A 12053-nucleotide genomic window follows, 5' to 3' on the forward strand; every position below is an offset into this window, starting at 1 on the left:
ATTAGTCTCCTCATACCCAGCAAGCGTATGCGAGATTGCTCTCACATTTCAACACGTCAGCAGAGCCACGGTGGAACATGCTGCCCAACACATGGCGTCTGTACCAGACGTCAAACTGCACTGTGAAGAAGTATTTTATTACCGGTACAGTGGCTGGTAAAAATGTGTTTCCTGCCGTGGGCGAGAAGTGACAGACATGAAATAGTATTTTCAGAAGATAAAAAAGTCTGAGCTGCTGATTGGCTGGGAGGAACTGCCTGATGCTTTGAGGACACTGATTGGCTCTGGGAGGTATGGTCTCACATTAAAAAGGTTATGTGAGTTCATTTGCCTGGTTTTGCCCCAGCACCCATTTGTGTTAGGATTTTCTCAGGCGTCACGTCTCCAGTGTCAGAAGCTTTTGCCTCTCAGAAGTGAGCTGAATTTTCGGTTCAGTTGGATGTGGATGTTTGGCTTCACACAATACATTCCACTTTCCTCGTTTAAAGCCACACACAGTTAAGTTCAGGACCCAGGTCAAACTTTCAGTTTGTGTTGGCTCAGCCAGTAATGATAAACATGCTGGGTGATCCCGCTATAGACAGCAGGTCCAGGCTGAGGAACTCCATGGCCAGTGCAGATTGTCCTGTGATCTAGATGATGTTTATAGGTAGTGAGTGAAACCCATGGTAGATACTATGTATCTGTGGAGATACTAGGTCAGCAGGAGACCATGTTGTGAAGAGTCAGCTTTACAGCCTGTGGTTTTTCATGGTGCTGTGAAGTACAAACACACTTAAATCTGATGAGTCTTGGCCTGGAGGAAAGTTCTCACAGTGTTGCCCATATTCTCAGAGAATTCTGAACTGAGAATTGGAATCATGCACAAAGAGCATTCCTTCATGGAACCTGTACCTTACAACACATCAGAACTACCACGCTGGGTGTGGCTGGGTGTGTACTGCAGAATAACTTAAGTCCATTTTCTCATATAACATTTAGGTTTTTTGTTTTGTCATCTTTGTCTGTTCTTCACTTTGCAAAGTTCATCTGGGTCCACCATAATTAGACCGGCCAAAGACACATCACCTCGCTTCCAGTTCAGTTTATGAAACGTGATCTCCTGCACACGGGCAACTCCTCAAGCAGTAACATATTTTCCCATGAACTCCAGAGGTAAAATGATGCACATCTCTGTAGCAACAATTAAGAGCAAACCTGTATTTATTCACAAAATCTAGAATCAACCAGAAATCATCTGATTAACATTTCAGTACCATGTAAAAAAAAAAAAAAAAAAAAAAAAAAGCACCATTTTTTAATGCCTATTTGTTCATGATTGATAATGAAGTGAGTGAAAGTGAAGTGATCGTCATACATTGCAGCACAGCATATGAAATTAGTCCTCTGCATTTAACCATCTCCCTTAGTAAGGCCACCCAGGGAGCGGTATGTTTGGTGGGTCAGGATTCGAACCCGCAACCATCAGATTACGGTCCGTTTCGTTTCCTGCAATATGTATTATCGGAGTCATATTTCATAGAGTCATGAAGGCCTGAAAACCTAAAAATTAAACCTCAGTAAAGTACAGAATTCAACCAGATAATTCTTTCCCAGGCAGCGGCTTTATCAAATGGGTTACAGTTATTACGAACAAATGTTTATTCCTTATGTACATTACACCGAAATATCACAGGCACATTCATATTGACACTTAAAAGACAAAACACATTTGGTTCTTTTTGTATAATACTGGCTTGATTGCGCCATATCCAGTGTCTGTCCACATCCTTCACAACAAAAAAAGTTCATTAACGTGATAAATAAAGGTTTCAGTGCTTCATCATAAATTAAAAGCGTACAAAAATATTGACCATAATGTTGAGGGTTAGAGTTGTGATCTGTCCAAAAGTGAGTAGCCAGGTATGAAGAGAGAGATGGCCGATCGTCACACCCCCACAGAGGAGCAGCTGTTGATTCATCTTTCAATTCAAAACGCATACAGAAAGTCCTCGTCTCCCCTGGCCTCAGAGTGACCAACCCCAAAGTGCTCTGGTGGAGGCAGCAGACCTGGGCGTGTTTCCCAGGGCTCTCCTCTCCAGATTCAGACAAGCAACCTGGGGAAAAAAAAAAAAAAAAAAAAAAAAATCATAAATAGTGGTGGATCATGTGACCATAGCAAATACTAAAGGCTGAACTTTATATATTAAAGATGAGGACAGAACCTCAGTCCTAAGACGCAGATCTACAGCGCTCCGAATAAGACTAACATTACCATACATGCATGCATGCATGAACGCGCTGCTGAGGGCTACAGATTCAAGGTCGTTCTACCGCGAGAGCCATACCTCTTCCTGGGCTTCAACTCCCAGCCATCGCGGCACTTCACAAAACGCAGCTGCTTGCCAGGAGTGATCTCAGTGTGAGAGGAGTCCTCTGCACAGAACGTGTACCTGAAAGACACAAAGTGTTTCTAACTGTTCTCCAACTCGTCACAAGGAACCTGATAATCAGACTTACTTCTTCTGAGTTTCTCCACTTTTCACACGGATTCGTCGCACCTCCAGCACCTGGGGCTTTGGTGGGCTGGAGAAGGACCAGAACGTCCTCTTTACATTGTTCCACATCGACGACAGGGACTCCGTATGACCTTCCCAACTCAACTCGATCTTCAGAAGCTCTCCAACATCCTGCTCCATGAACACCAGGAACGTATTGGTGAAGTTCAGGCCAACTCCATCAGGACTGAAACACAAAGAGACCGATGATGAAAATCACTTGTAGGTGAGGAGAGAGGAAGAATCATCACACACAGCAGCATGTCCATCAGCAGTTTTGTAGAACTTACATGTCCACGGCCAGATCTTTGCTGTCCTGCTGTGAGCCGATCAGCCGGACTGAGAAGGAGGGGTTTGCATCATCAACCTTCTTCCTGTTGAACACGTGCATCTTCATCTGGTAGTGGTAACCTGGAGAAAGCAGGGTCAGGATGAGCCTCTGTATGGAGGTGGTTGAGAAACGGGCATGTTTGCATTGGTGAGATACCTCCAAAGGGTGTGTCAGCTCGGGTTTTCAGGTACATCTTGCTGTTCCTGCGCTTGCGCATCGTTTTGGCGTTGTAGCCCATGTTGTTGCAGCGGTTCTTCCTGCAGCTCAGACAGATGCCCTTCTTGAAGCGGTCTGGTCCAGAGCACTGGTAGGCAAAGCTGCTGTGGTCTTTGTTGATCAGCGAATCAACAAACAGGTGCACGGCCCGCTCATGTTCACACTTCATTACGTCCACCAAGTCTGCAGAAACAAGAGAAGCACAAGCCTTCAATAAGAGGTCCACCCCCAAAAGCCCCAAAGATCCACCAGCATACTGACTTCCTGCGGCTGCGGTAGTCAGCATGTCTCCCAGGGAACAGCCCGGCTGCACGTCCCCACCGTTGGGGTAGATGTCGATGTCCCCGATTGGCTGCTGGATGCCGATGCTCACGCCAAGAGCCTCGCGGGTGTAAGTATGGAGAACATCCACAAAGGCTGCATCATCTGGAGAGAGGCGTCTGTGTGACTCCACCCCCTCGAACATGGGACCGGCCGGGTCCAAACCTGCCACATCATAACACCATCACGACGTCACAGGATGCACAATCGCAAATCAAAAGCGAAGTGACCGTCATTTTCGCCCACCGCCGCCCCACAATCACCTGTTATACGACCGAGGCGTCCCTTCACAAAGGTCCCAGCATACCCTGCCACATGCGCCCCCAGACTGTACCCAATCAGATGGACGTTGCCGAGGACCAGCTGCTCTTCATCCTATTAAAGACACAGCAACACTCAGACACACACACACACTCACACACACACTCTGTACCGCCCCTTTTCCTCAACACACCTGCAGCCAGTTAAGGAGGCTGGCGATCCTGTGGCCAACCAAGCGGGTGTGGTTAACAGCAGTGGGGTAGAGCTGCTGGGAGAGGTTCAGCCAATCAACCACGAGCACGTTGGCCTCCGTCTCTCGCCTCCGAACTGCCGCGACCAGCTTGTGCATCCACTTCTCGAACATGCCACTCATCTGGGAGGAGCGAAGAGCCCAGACAGACGTGCATTTGTGGGGTTCGCCCTGGAATTCGGACACCGCGTGCTGATCTCTGATGGAGACCCAGTTAGAGGAAAAGCCTCTGGTCCAGACACATTTTTACAGCCACATGTCAAATGCCTCTTCAGACCTTAACACTTTCCTTTTTCATCATCAGAGAACCCACGTGAAGGTTTTACAGATCGTGGGATCGACGTTATATGAAGAGAATTATTTAATAAAGCCTGGATTTCCATTTCCTAATTCCTGAACAAGTTTACATAACAGTAGCATGAAGAACCCACCGACCAGCCGTGGATTATCAGGATGGTCTTGGCTGAGGCGTTGAAGCCACACTCCTCCAGACTCTCTGCTTGTCCAGGCTGGAGAAAACAACCCTCTTCATCCAGGTCCAGGGATTTACGAAAGTTGAACTTCACCACATCATAAAGCAGCTCGTCCCCATCAGATTCTGCTCAGAAGATGGTGAGGAGATCAGGCTCCTCCAGCTGGACCCCCAGACAGACCCGAATAAAGTCCCCTTACCTCCCAGCAGCGCGTTTTCTTCTTCAGACGCAGACTGAAACGCGGAGACAGCAGGAGTTAAGAAACACATGAGGAGGAAACCGAGAACTCTGCTCATCTCTGTGGACCAGGTTCAAGCCGAGACGGTGGAAGAACAGCGAGCGCTCCGAGGAAACTGGAAAAGCCGGCCGCCGCTGCCATTCCTTTTAAATAAGCAGTCTGCTGATCATCGCCCCATCTGTCGCCTCTCCTGATTGGTCAAGCCCCCGTTGCGCGTCAGAGGGCGTGGCTACAACAAGAAAAGTGAATGAGTTACGCGCCGATTGTCTGCAGACCCCGCCCACCCCGTAAGACGGAGAAATGCGGGCTGTGGCAAGCCGGCGCGCCATAAATCCGGACTCCACCCTCTTACCGAGGGAAATAAACCTGGGAGGCTACGACTTTCTCGTTTGTTGAGTCTTTATTGAAAGTTGTGAAACTCTGCAGCGCAGCACACCATCAGGATGTCACAGGATGCACAATCGCAAATCAAAAGTGAAGTGACCGTCATTGCGAAACACTTCTGATTAGAGGTCCGGTTTTTACCCATCTGCGTTTTCTTGCCGTCAATTTCCACCAAACGAACGTTGAAGAGCAGTGGCCATTACACAGTGACGGGCCATAAACAGCATTAAACGGCATCAAGCGGATGCCAGTGAAACACCCATTCACCACGCACAGCTACAAAGCAAAGATCATTTTGAAAGTCCGTGTGGACGAGGCCAAACTCCTACCGCCACCAAAAAATCACCAAGCAACGTAATTGTAATATCATCGATCACGATAATGAGACACTAACACTCAGTGTCACCACCCACCTGCTACGTTTCTGAGCGGTGCTCGTATCCGGCTACGCTACTATTTCTTTTACTGTTGGAACGCATGCTGACAGGCGTCTCTTTGGACTTTGCCTGCTGACGGAATCAGTGTGTTCTGGGAAAGCTTCTCGTCTTTTTCTGTTTGCGCTGTTTGCCCCTTTGTTCCTCCTCCTGTTTTAAACTCTGTCAACCAAATCTGAATTCTCTCCAGGCACAGGTTGTTCCATCTGCTGGCCATCAAACACCCCGTAGCGGAGGCCTAGAGGTTAAGGAAGCGGCCTCATAATCAGAAGGTTGCCGGTTCAAATCCCTGAGCTGCCAAGGTGCCACTGAGGTCCCCACATCACTGGTCCCCGGGCGCCTGTCATGGTGCCCACTGCTCACCAAGGGTGATGGTTAAATGCAGAGGACACGTTTCACCGTGTGCTGTGCTGCAGTTTTCCACATTGACAATCAACATGTCTCTATTGAACATGTCTGATCTGTGGTGCGAGCCTGGCAGTGTGGAGCCGCATTTCAGCAATATTCCTCCATAAAGAGCTGAAAACTGCTCTCCTACAACAATTTATTTCTTATACAGTTGACACCCCCACGCTTGACCCTTCTGCACACAAAGTACCGTCCCTTTCCGAGCGCCCACTGTGTCCTCTGTGCTGTGCTGTAATGTTTCACAATGACAATCACTTCACTTTCACTTCCCAGAGGGAACCTGCAGGTGGTGTCAGTGCAGGGCTGGTGATGATTTGTCCAATAAGAGAAAAACTACAGTTGTAGAGGTGGAGAAGTCCAAAGTGTAGTATACAGCATCTGTCCATGTTTGGAGGTGCTGGACAGTGCAGAGTAGGTTTTAGTCCAGTGTCATGGTGGACATTGCGTGTCCATTTGAATGCTTCTGGACCCTCTGGTTCCTTTCATGCTGAGTCGTCTCGTCAGCAGTTCATTGCCAGGGACCAGGATTTATCTGGTGGTCTCGTCACTGGACTCTGGAGGTGGCCTGGGCGCTTGATTCAGTAATATTAAATACATAACCTATGACTAACTTCTATTTAACAGAAGCAGCGGTAGACGGTGGCATCGTACAACTGGTACAGAAATATGTGGTTATAGTGGGACATTTGTGAACTAGTGGACCAGCCTAACTGAATTGAACACTGTCTGTGTTTGACTAGGTGACTGTGTAATTAAGTGGACTTAATAATTGACACTGTGTCTGGGACTTTAACAGAAGACAGAAAACAGATCACAGAAAACTAAAAGATCACTGAGGTACTGCCGGGCGAGACCATGAAGTGCAGAAAAGTTGGTCCTCTCCTCTATTACATCGAGATCAAATTACTGCAGAGCATTACTGTCTGGATATTCTAGTAGGTGCCTGAGTAAACTCCAGCTTGTTCACTTTCACAGACTTTCAACACGCTTGTGTCTATGGGGCAGCGGTGGCCTAGTGGTTAAGGAAGCGGCCCCGTAATCAGAAGGTTGCCGGTTCAAATCCCGATCCTCTGAGGTGCCACTGAGCAAAGCACCGTCCCCACACACTGCTCCCCGGGCGCCTGTCATGGCCGCCCACTGCTCACTCAGGGTGATGGTTAAATACAGAGGACACATTTCACTGTGTGCACCGTGTGCTGTGCTGCTGTTTAGCTGACAATCACTTCACTTTAACTTTACTAACTTTTTATGTGTGTGTGTGTGTGTGGTTGTGTGTGTGGTAGGGGGTGCTAGTAGCCTAGCGCGTAACACACTCGCCTATGAACCAGAAGACCCAGGTTCAAACCCCACCTACTACCATCGTGTCCCCGAGCAAGACACTTAACCCTGAGTGTCTCCAGGGGGGGACTGTCAATGTAACCACTGATTGTAAGTCTCTCTGGATAAGGGCGTCTGATAAATGCTGTAAATGTAAATGTAAATGTGTATGTGTGGTGTGTGTGTGTGCATGTGTGTGAGTGTGTATTTGTGGTGTGTGTGTATGTGTGTGTATTTGTGGTGTGTGTGTGTGTGAGTGTGTATTTGTGGTGTGTGTGAGTGTGTGTGTGCTGGTACCCTGCCCTTGGTGATTCCCCAGCCTGCACCTAGTGTTACTGGATGGGTGAGTGTGTATTTAAAATAAATATTCATGGTAAAATATTTATATTAAAACAGGCCACGTTGGAATATGCTACTGAGCCTTTTTTTTTTTTTTTTTTTTACTGTGCATGAAGTTGGTGGAAGAATTTCTTCTTGCGCGCAGTCCAAGCACAGTCAGCAGCTGGACGTCAGTCAGCATGTGACCTTATCCTGGCAATGGTCCCTCCTGAGATCAGGAGACCATGTGCTGCAAGCTGTGAGGGAAAAGGGCAAGTTCTCCTACACAATTACTAAGAAAACCGTCTATCCAGTACATCTTGGAGCCACAGCAACATGGAGAAGGTGGTAGTACAGAAGGTCACAGCTTGGAGGAGATCCTTTTCTCATAGCGCTCCACATCTGTTCACTCTGGCCTTCTGCTGACCACTGTAACAGCCTCACCCGCTAAGCCACCACTGCCTTCTGGGCCAAATTCTGACCAGTGGCAACATATTCCAACATAGTTGGTCACAATTTGTGGGGTTTAGTTTGATTAAGTTCCGGGGAGTTTCCAACCATGGACCCAAAATTTCATGTGTTGTAGTTCACGTAGTGCCACGTCGTGCCAGTTTGGCCGTACGGCACGGTGCTCCATCATGCTGGAAAAGGCCACCGACTGTAGACAACAAGGCCACAGACGGCGCTAAAAACCCCAGAAATAATTCACGTAGGTGCAGAGTAACAAGTATGCAAAATGACATCGTGTGAAATGTGTTTAGTGTGCAGGAATATTCCCTTTACCAGACACTCTTATGCAGAGCGTCTTAAGTCAGTAGTGGCAGGGACAGTCCCCCTGGAGACACTCAGGCTGCTCTGGGACACGATGGTCGTAAGTGGGTTTGTATGCACCTACAAGCCCAACTTTATTTTTCTATCTTTATTATATAATTTTTGGTTTAGATGGCGGTGTCATGATCTTCTGTTCTGTTTGTTGTGGTCATGCTTTATTCAACCACTGGGGGGCTCATTCGCTCCATTCATGACCACATGGAGTAGGTCCCTAGCCCACTGTTCTAGTGTCTGAAATACAACTGCTGTTTAAAGGTTTTTCTGTAAAAATCAGTCAAATGCATATTTAGGATCTGTGTTGTTCTGTGTTAATAATGACTTTTGCAGTCTTTTAACAGAAATTTTCTGTTAAAAAAAATGCAGGCATGCAGCATTGAAATAATTTGAAATAATATTGGACGTTTCAACATTGCGAGACGAACGTCAGCGGCTTTTTAAAAGGTTTGTTGAAAGTACTATTATGAAAGCTCTCATGTCCATGGTCCAAGAAGTCTTTCCTACACACTACGATAAGGCCCACGTCCTGCCCACATGGATGGCGAAATGCAGGATGCCCATACCTGTCTGTAAATGGCCATGGAAGGAAGGGAGGGGCGGACAGGAACCTCTTTTGTAAAATAATCGTGTCTCATGATTTAACAAGGCTTCAGGCCAAACGCAGAGTAGATGAGCACGGGGCAAGGTATTAGTATTAGTAGAAGCAGGTTTTTATTAACATTTGTGTCAAGTATAGATACCCGGGTTTCACTGAACATTTTTACTCAAGTGGAAGTAAAACGTACAGGATCTGAAGTAAAAAAGTGTAAAGTAACTTTGCAAAGGACTAAATGGCCGTCTTTTTCAAGTACAAGCAGAGAAAATAAAATTAATTCAAAAAGCTTCGTTCTTAAAAAGCTTAATTCAAAAAATTCAACTGCTGGTCTACACATCACATTAGCACCATGGAGACGCGTCTGTGTCTGTCAGCGCGGTGTCCAGAGCATGGACGCACTACCAGGAGACAGGCCAGTTCATCAGAAGACGTGGAGGAGGACGTATGAAGACAACAAGACAACAGAGGAGGAGAACTGCCAGAACCCTGCAAAATGACCTCCAGCAGGCCACAAATTTGCATGTTCTGCTCAAACGGTCAGATACAGACTCCATGTCTCCCATCTGTGTCTACCAGTTGGGTGAGGGCGTCATCTCTACAATGGTTGGCATGGTTGCAGTGGATTCAGTGAGAGTGACGGTTGTTATTTGAGGCTCGACTTGGTGATGACATGGGGACCACGGTGGTGGTTTTGAAGTATGATGGAATGTCAGAGAGGTACAGAAGATGCTTGTGAAAATGCTGCTCTGCATATCCTCTGAGCACACAGCCAGGGATGGTGACTGGTCCAGCACATTTCCACAGGTTGCATCACATCAGCCACAGACAGATCACGTGGTCATGGGAGGTGGGACGTACGTCCTCAATGTCATGTTATGCATAAATGAAGGTATCCAATATGATGCCATTTACTTCTCCAAGGAACTGGGCTGGGTCTATGATGCCTGAAGCATCCTCAGTGGAAACCCAGTCTTTTTCTACCATCAGACACACACAAATGAATGGAATGTCTTTCAGTGTCTCAACATGTCAGGCTAAAGGAAGGAGGAGAGGAAGTGAGGAGGTGTTCCGTGCTCGGATTTCTTGTTTAGGGATTTGTTTCATTATAAGTATATAAAAATTGAAGGCAGGAAGAGAAGATGTTCCTGGAAGTCAGTCTGTCATGCCAGAACGTGTTTGCTATTCCTCTCGCCTTAGGAAAGAATGCACTCTCGGGGAGGAAGATTGATTGTGATGTCCACCACCATGGTTGTCTCATAGAATAATCTACCACTCCGCAGATATGTCCATCCATCAAAGTCTTTAGTATAAAATGCAGATATACTCCATGTCAAATATAATGCAACAAACACGTATGTGGCCAATGATCATGAAACTTGAAATATCTGTTTAATATATTAGTGGTGAAACATTTGATCCCACTGATTGTGTAAAAGGCGTGAGAACCATGTGACACACTTCATAATCTGAATGAGCCCTTATGTGGAAATTTTGATTACATAACTTTTTATTTAATAATATTGCAGGCGGCAGCAGTGGCCTAGCGGTTAAGGAAGCGCAAAAGGTTGCCGGTTCAAATCCTGACCCGCCAAGGTGCCACTGAGCAAAGCACCGTCCCCACACACTGCTCCCCGGGCGCCTGTCATGGCTGCCCACTGCTCACTCAGGGTGATGGGTTAAATGCAGAGAGCAAATTTCACTGTGTGCTGTGCTGCTGTGTATCACGTCACTTTACTTTATAAATATTAGTACATTTTATTTCAGAGTCTGCAGGGAGTTTTGTGCCAGCAGATGCCATTTGATGCTGTTTGTGGTAGTGGAGACTTCTCCACACACGTGTTGTATTCAGGACTGCAGGGCCTGTTCCAGCTGTCACTGGTTCCGGGGAACCAGGAGAGTCAACGGCGAAGTATCTGATGTACAGGAACAGACTCACAAACTCAGGTATTAAACAGAACTGACCACAGGGAACATCGCACAGACACCACACATGAACCAGGAGTAAAATGACCAATTATAATAATAAGAAGAACAAAAACACAAAACCAAATCATGGAGTACCGGGAAATTGACATCCCAAGATGATCATCTACCACATTTAAACCACCTTCCTAATCACGTCAATCAGGTATTCTGAAGGCGTCGTATGGTATCAGGAAGAAGCTCAGAAAATGTGCAGACCAGCTGGCAGTTCTCACTGACATCTTTAACGTGTCACTGACCTTCTCTCAAGGCCACCACCATTGTGCCCGTGCCGTAGAAACGCTCCATCTGGCACCAGGTTCCGAGGAAACATGGTTTGGTTTCGCTATGTTCTGTCTAACATGCATGTTTAAAAGAAAATTTCAAGTGAAGTGATTGTCACATGTGATACACAGCAGCACAGCACACGGTGCACACAGTGAAATTTGTCCTCTGCATTTAACCATCGTCCTTGGTGAGCAGTGGGCACCATGACAGGTGCCCGGGGAGCAGTGTGTGGGGACGGTGCTTTGCTCTGTGGCACCTCAGTGGTACCTTGGCGATCCAGCAACCTTCTGATTACGGGGCCGATTCCTTAACCGCTAGGACACCACTGCCCCACTACTGCCTACACAGCATGTAGCTGAAATGACAATAAAGCTCAACGTGAACTTGAACAGGGGCAGTGGTGGCCCAGCGTAATCAGAAGGTCCCCACACACTGCTCCCCAGGCACCTTTCATGGCTGCTCACTAATGGTGATGGTTAACTGCAAAAGACACATTTCGCTTTGTCTCCGTGTCATTTCACAATGACAATCATTTCACTTTCACAACTGTGTTTTCCTGGCACATCCCACTCATCCCGCTCAGTCGAATTGTCATATTCAGAATTATGAAGAATCTTTGTTTTGGCTTCAGACTTCAGAAGATAACCTTCTAGGCAGTAGTGGAGCCGGGTTGATTTAATCGAAGTACCGAATCACACACCTTCCTTCCTGAAGAGCTTGTGCAGAATTCACATTCCACAGTTATTTGGAAATGTGCAGCTACGCCCAGCAACATGCATGCACAAGCATTACAGCGGCCCACAGTGAGAAGGAATATGGCCATTCCTGCCCTTCTGCAAGAGATCAATTTATTAGCAGGACTCTTTTATAGTTGCATTGCTCTGCGACTGCT

The 12053-nt window shown here is 47.0% G+C and overlaps 1 protein-coding gene across 3 annotated transcripts; it reads right to left on the reverse strand.

Moving 5' to 3' along the window:
• Positions 1–1623: 1623 nt before the first annotated feature.
• On the reverse strand, positions 1624–4752 carry LOC114783330 (endothelial lipase-like). Of its 3 annotated transcripts, XM_028968767.1 has the most exons (10): positions 4589–4749; positions 4348–4514; positions 3860–4039; positions 3669–3780; positions 3346–3570; positions 3025–3267; positions 2828–2948; positions 2500–2724; positions 2328–2432; positions 1624–2096 (listed from the first exon to the last, which is right to left on the reverse strand). In XM_028968767.1, exons 1-10 carry the CDS (start codon positions 4683–4685, stop codon positions 2084–2086), a joined length of 1488 nt encoding a protein of 495 aa, XP_028824600.1. In that variant the 5' UTR covers positions 4686–4749; the 3' UTR covers positions 1624–2083. The 3 variants fall into 3 exon arrangements, with proteins under 3 accessions (XP_028824600.1, XP_028824599.1, XP_028824601.1); XM_028968766.1 differs by having other exon boundaries at positions 3025–3570; positions 4589–4752; XM_028968768.1 differs by having other exon boundaries at positions 4352–4724.
• Positions 4753–12053: the final 7301 nt, after the last annotated feature.

This window comes from Denticeps clupeoides, unplaced genomic scaffold (genome assembly GCF_900700375.1).
Source record: "Denticeps clupeoides unplaced genomic scaffold, fDenClu1.1, whole genome shotgun sequence".
Classification (NCBI taxonomy): Eukaryota; Metazoa; Chordata; class Actinopteri; order Clupeiformes; family Denticipitidae; genus Denticeps; species Denticeps clupeoides.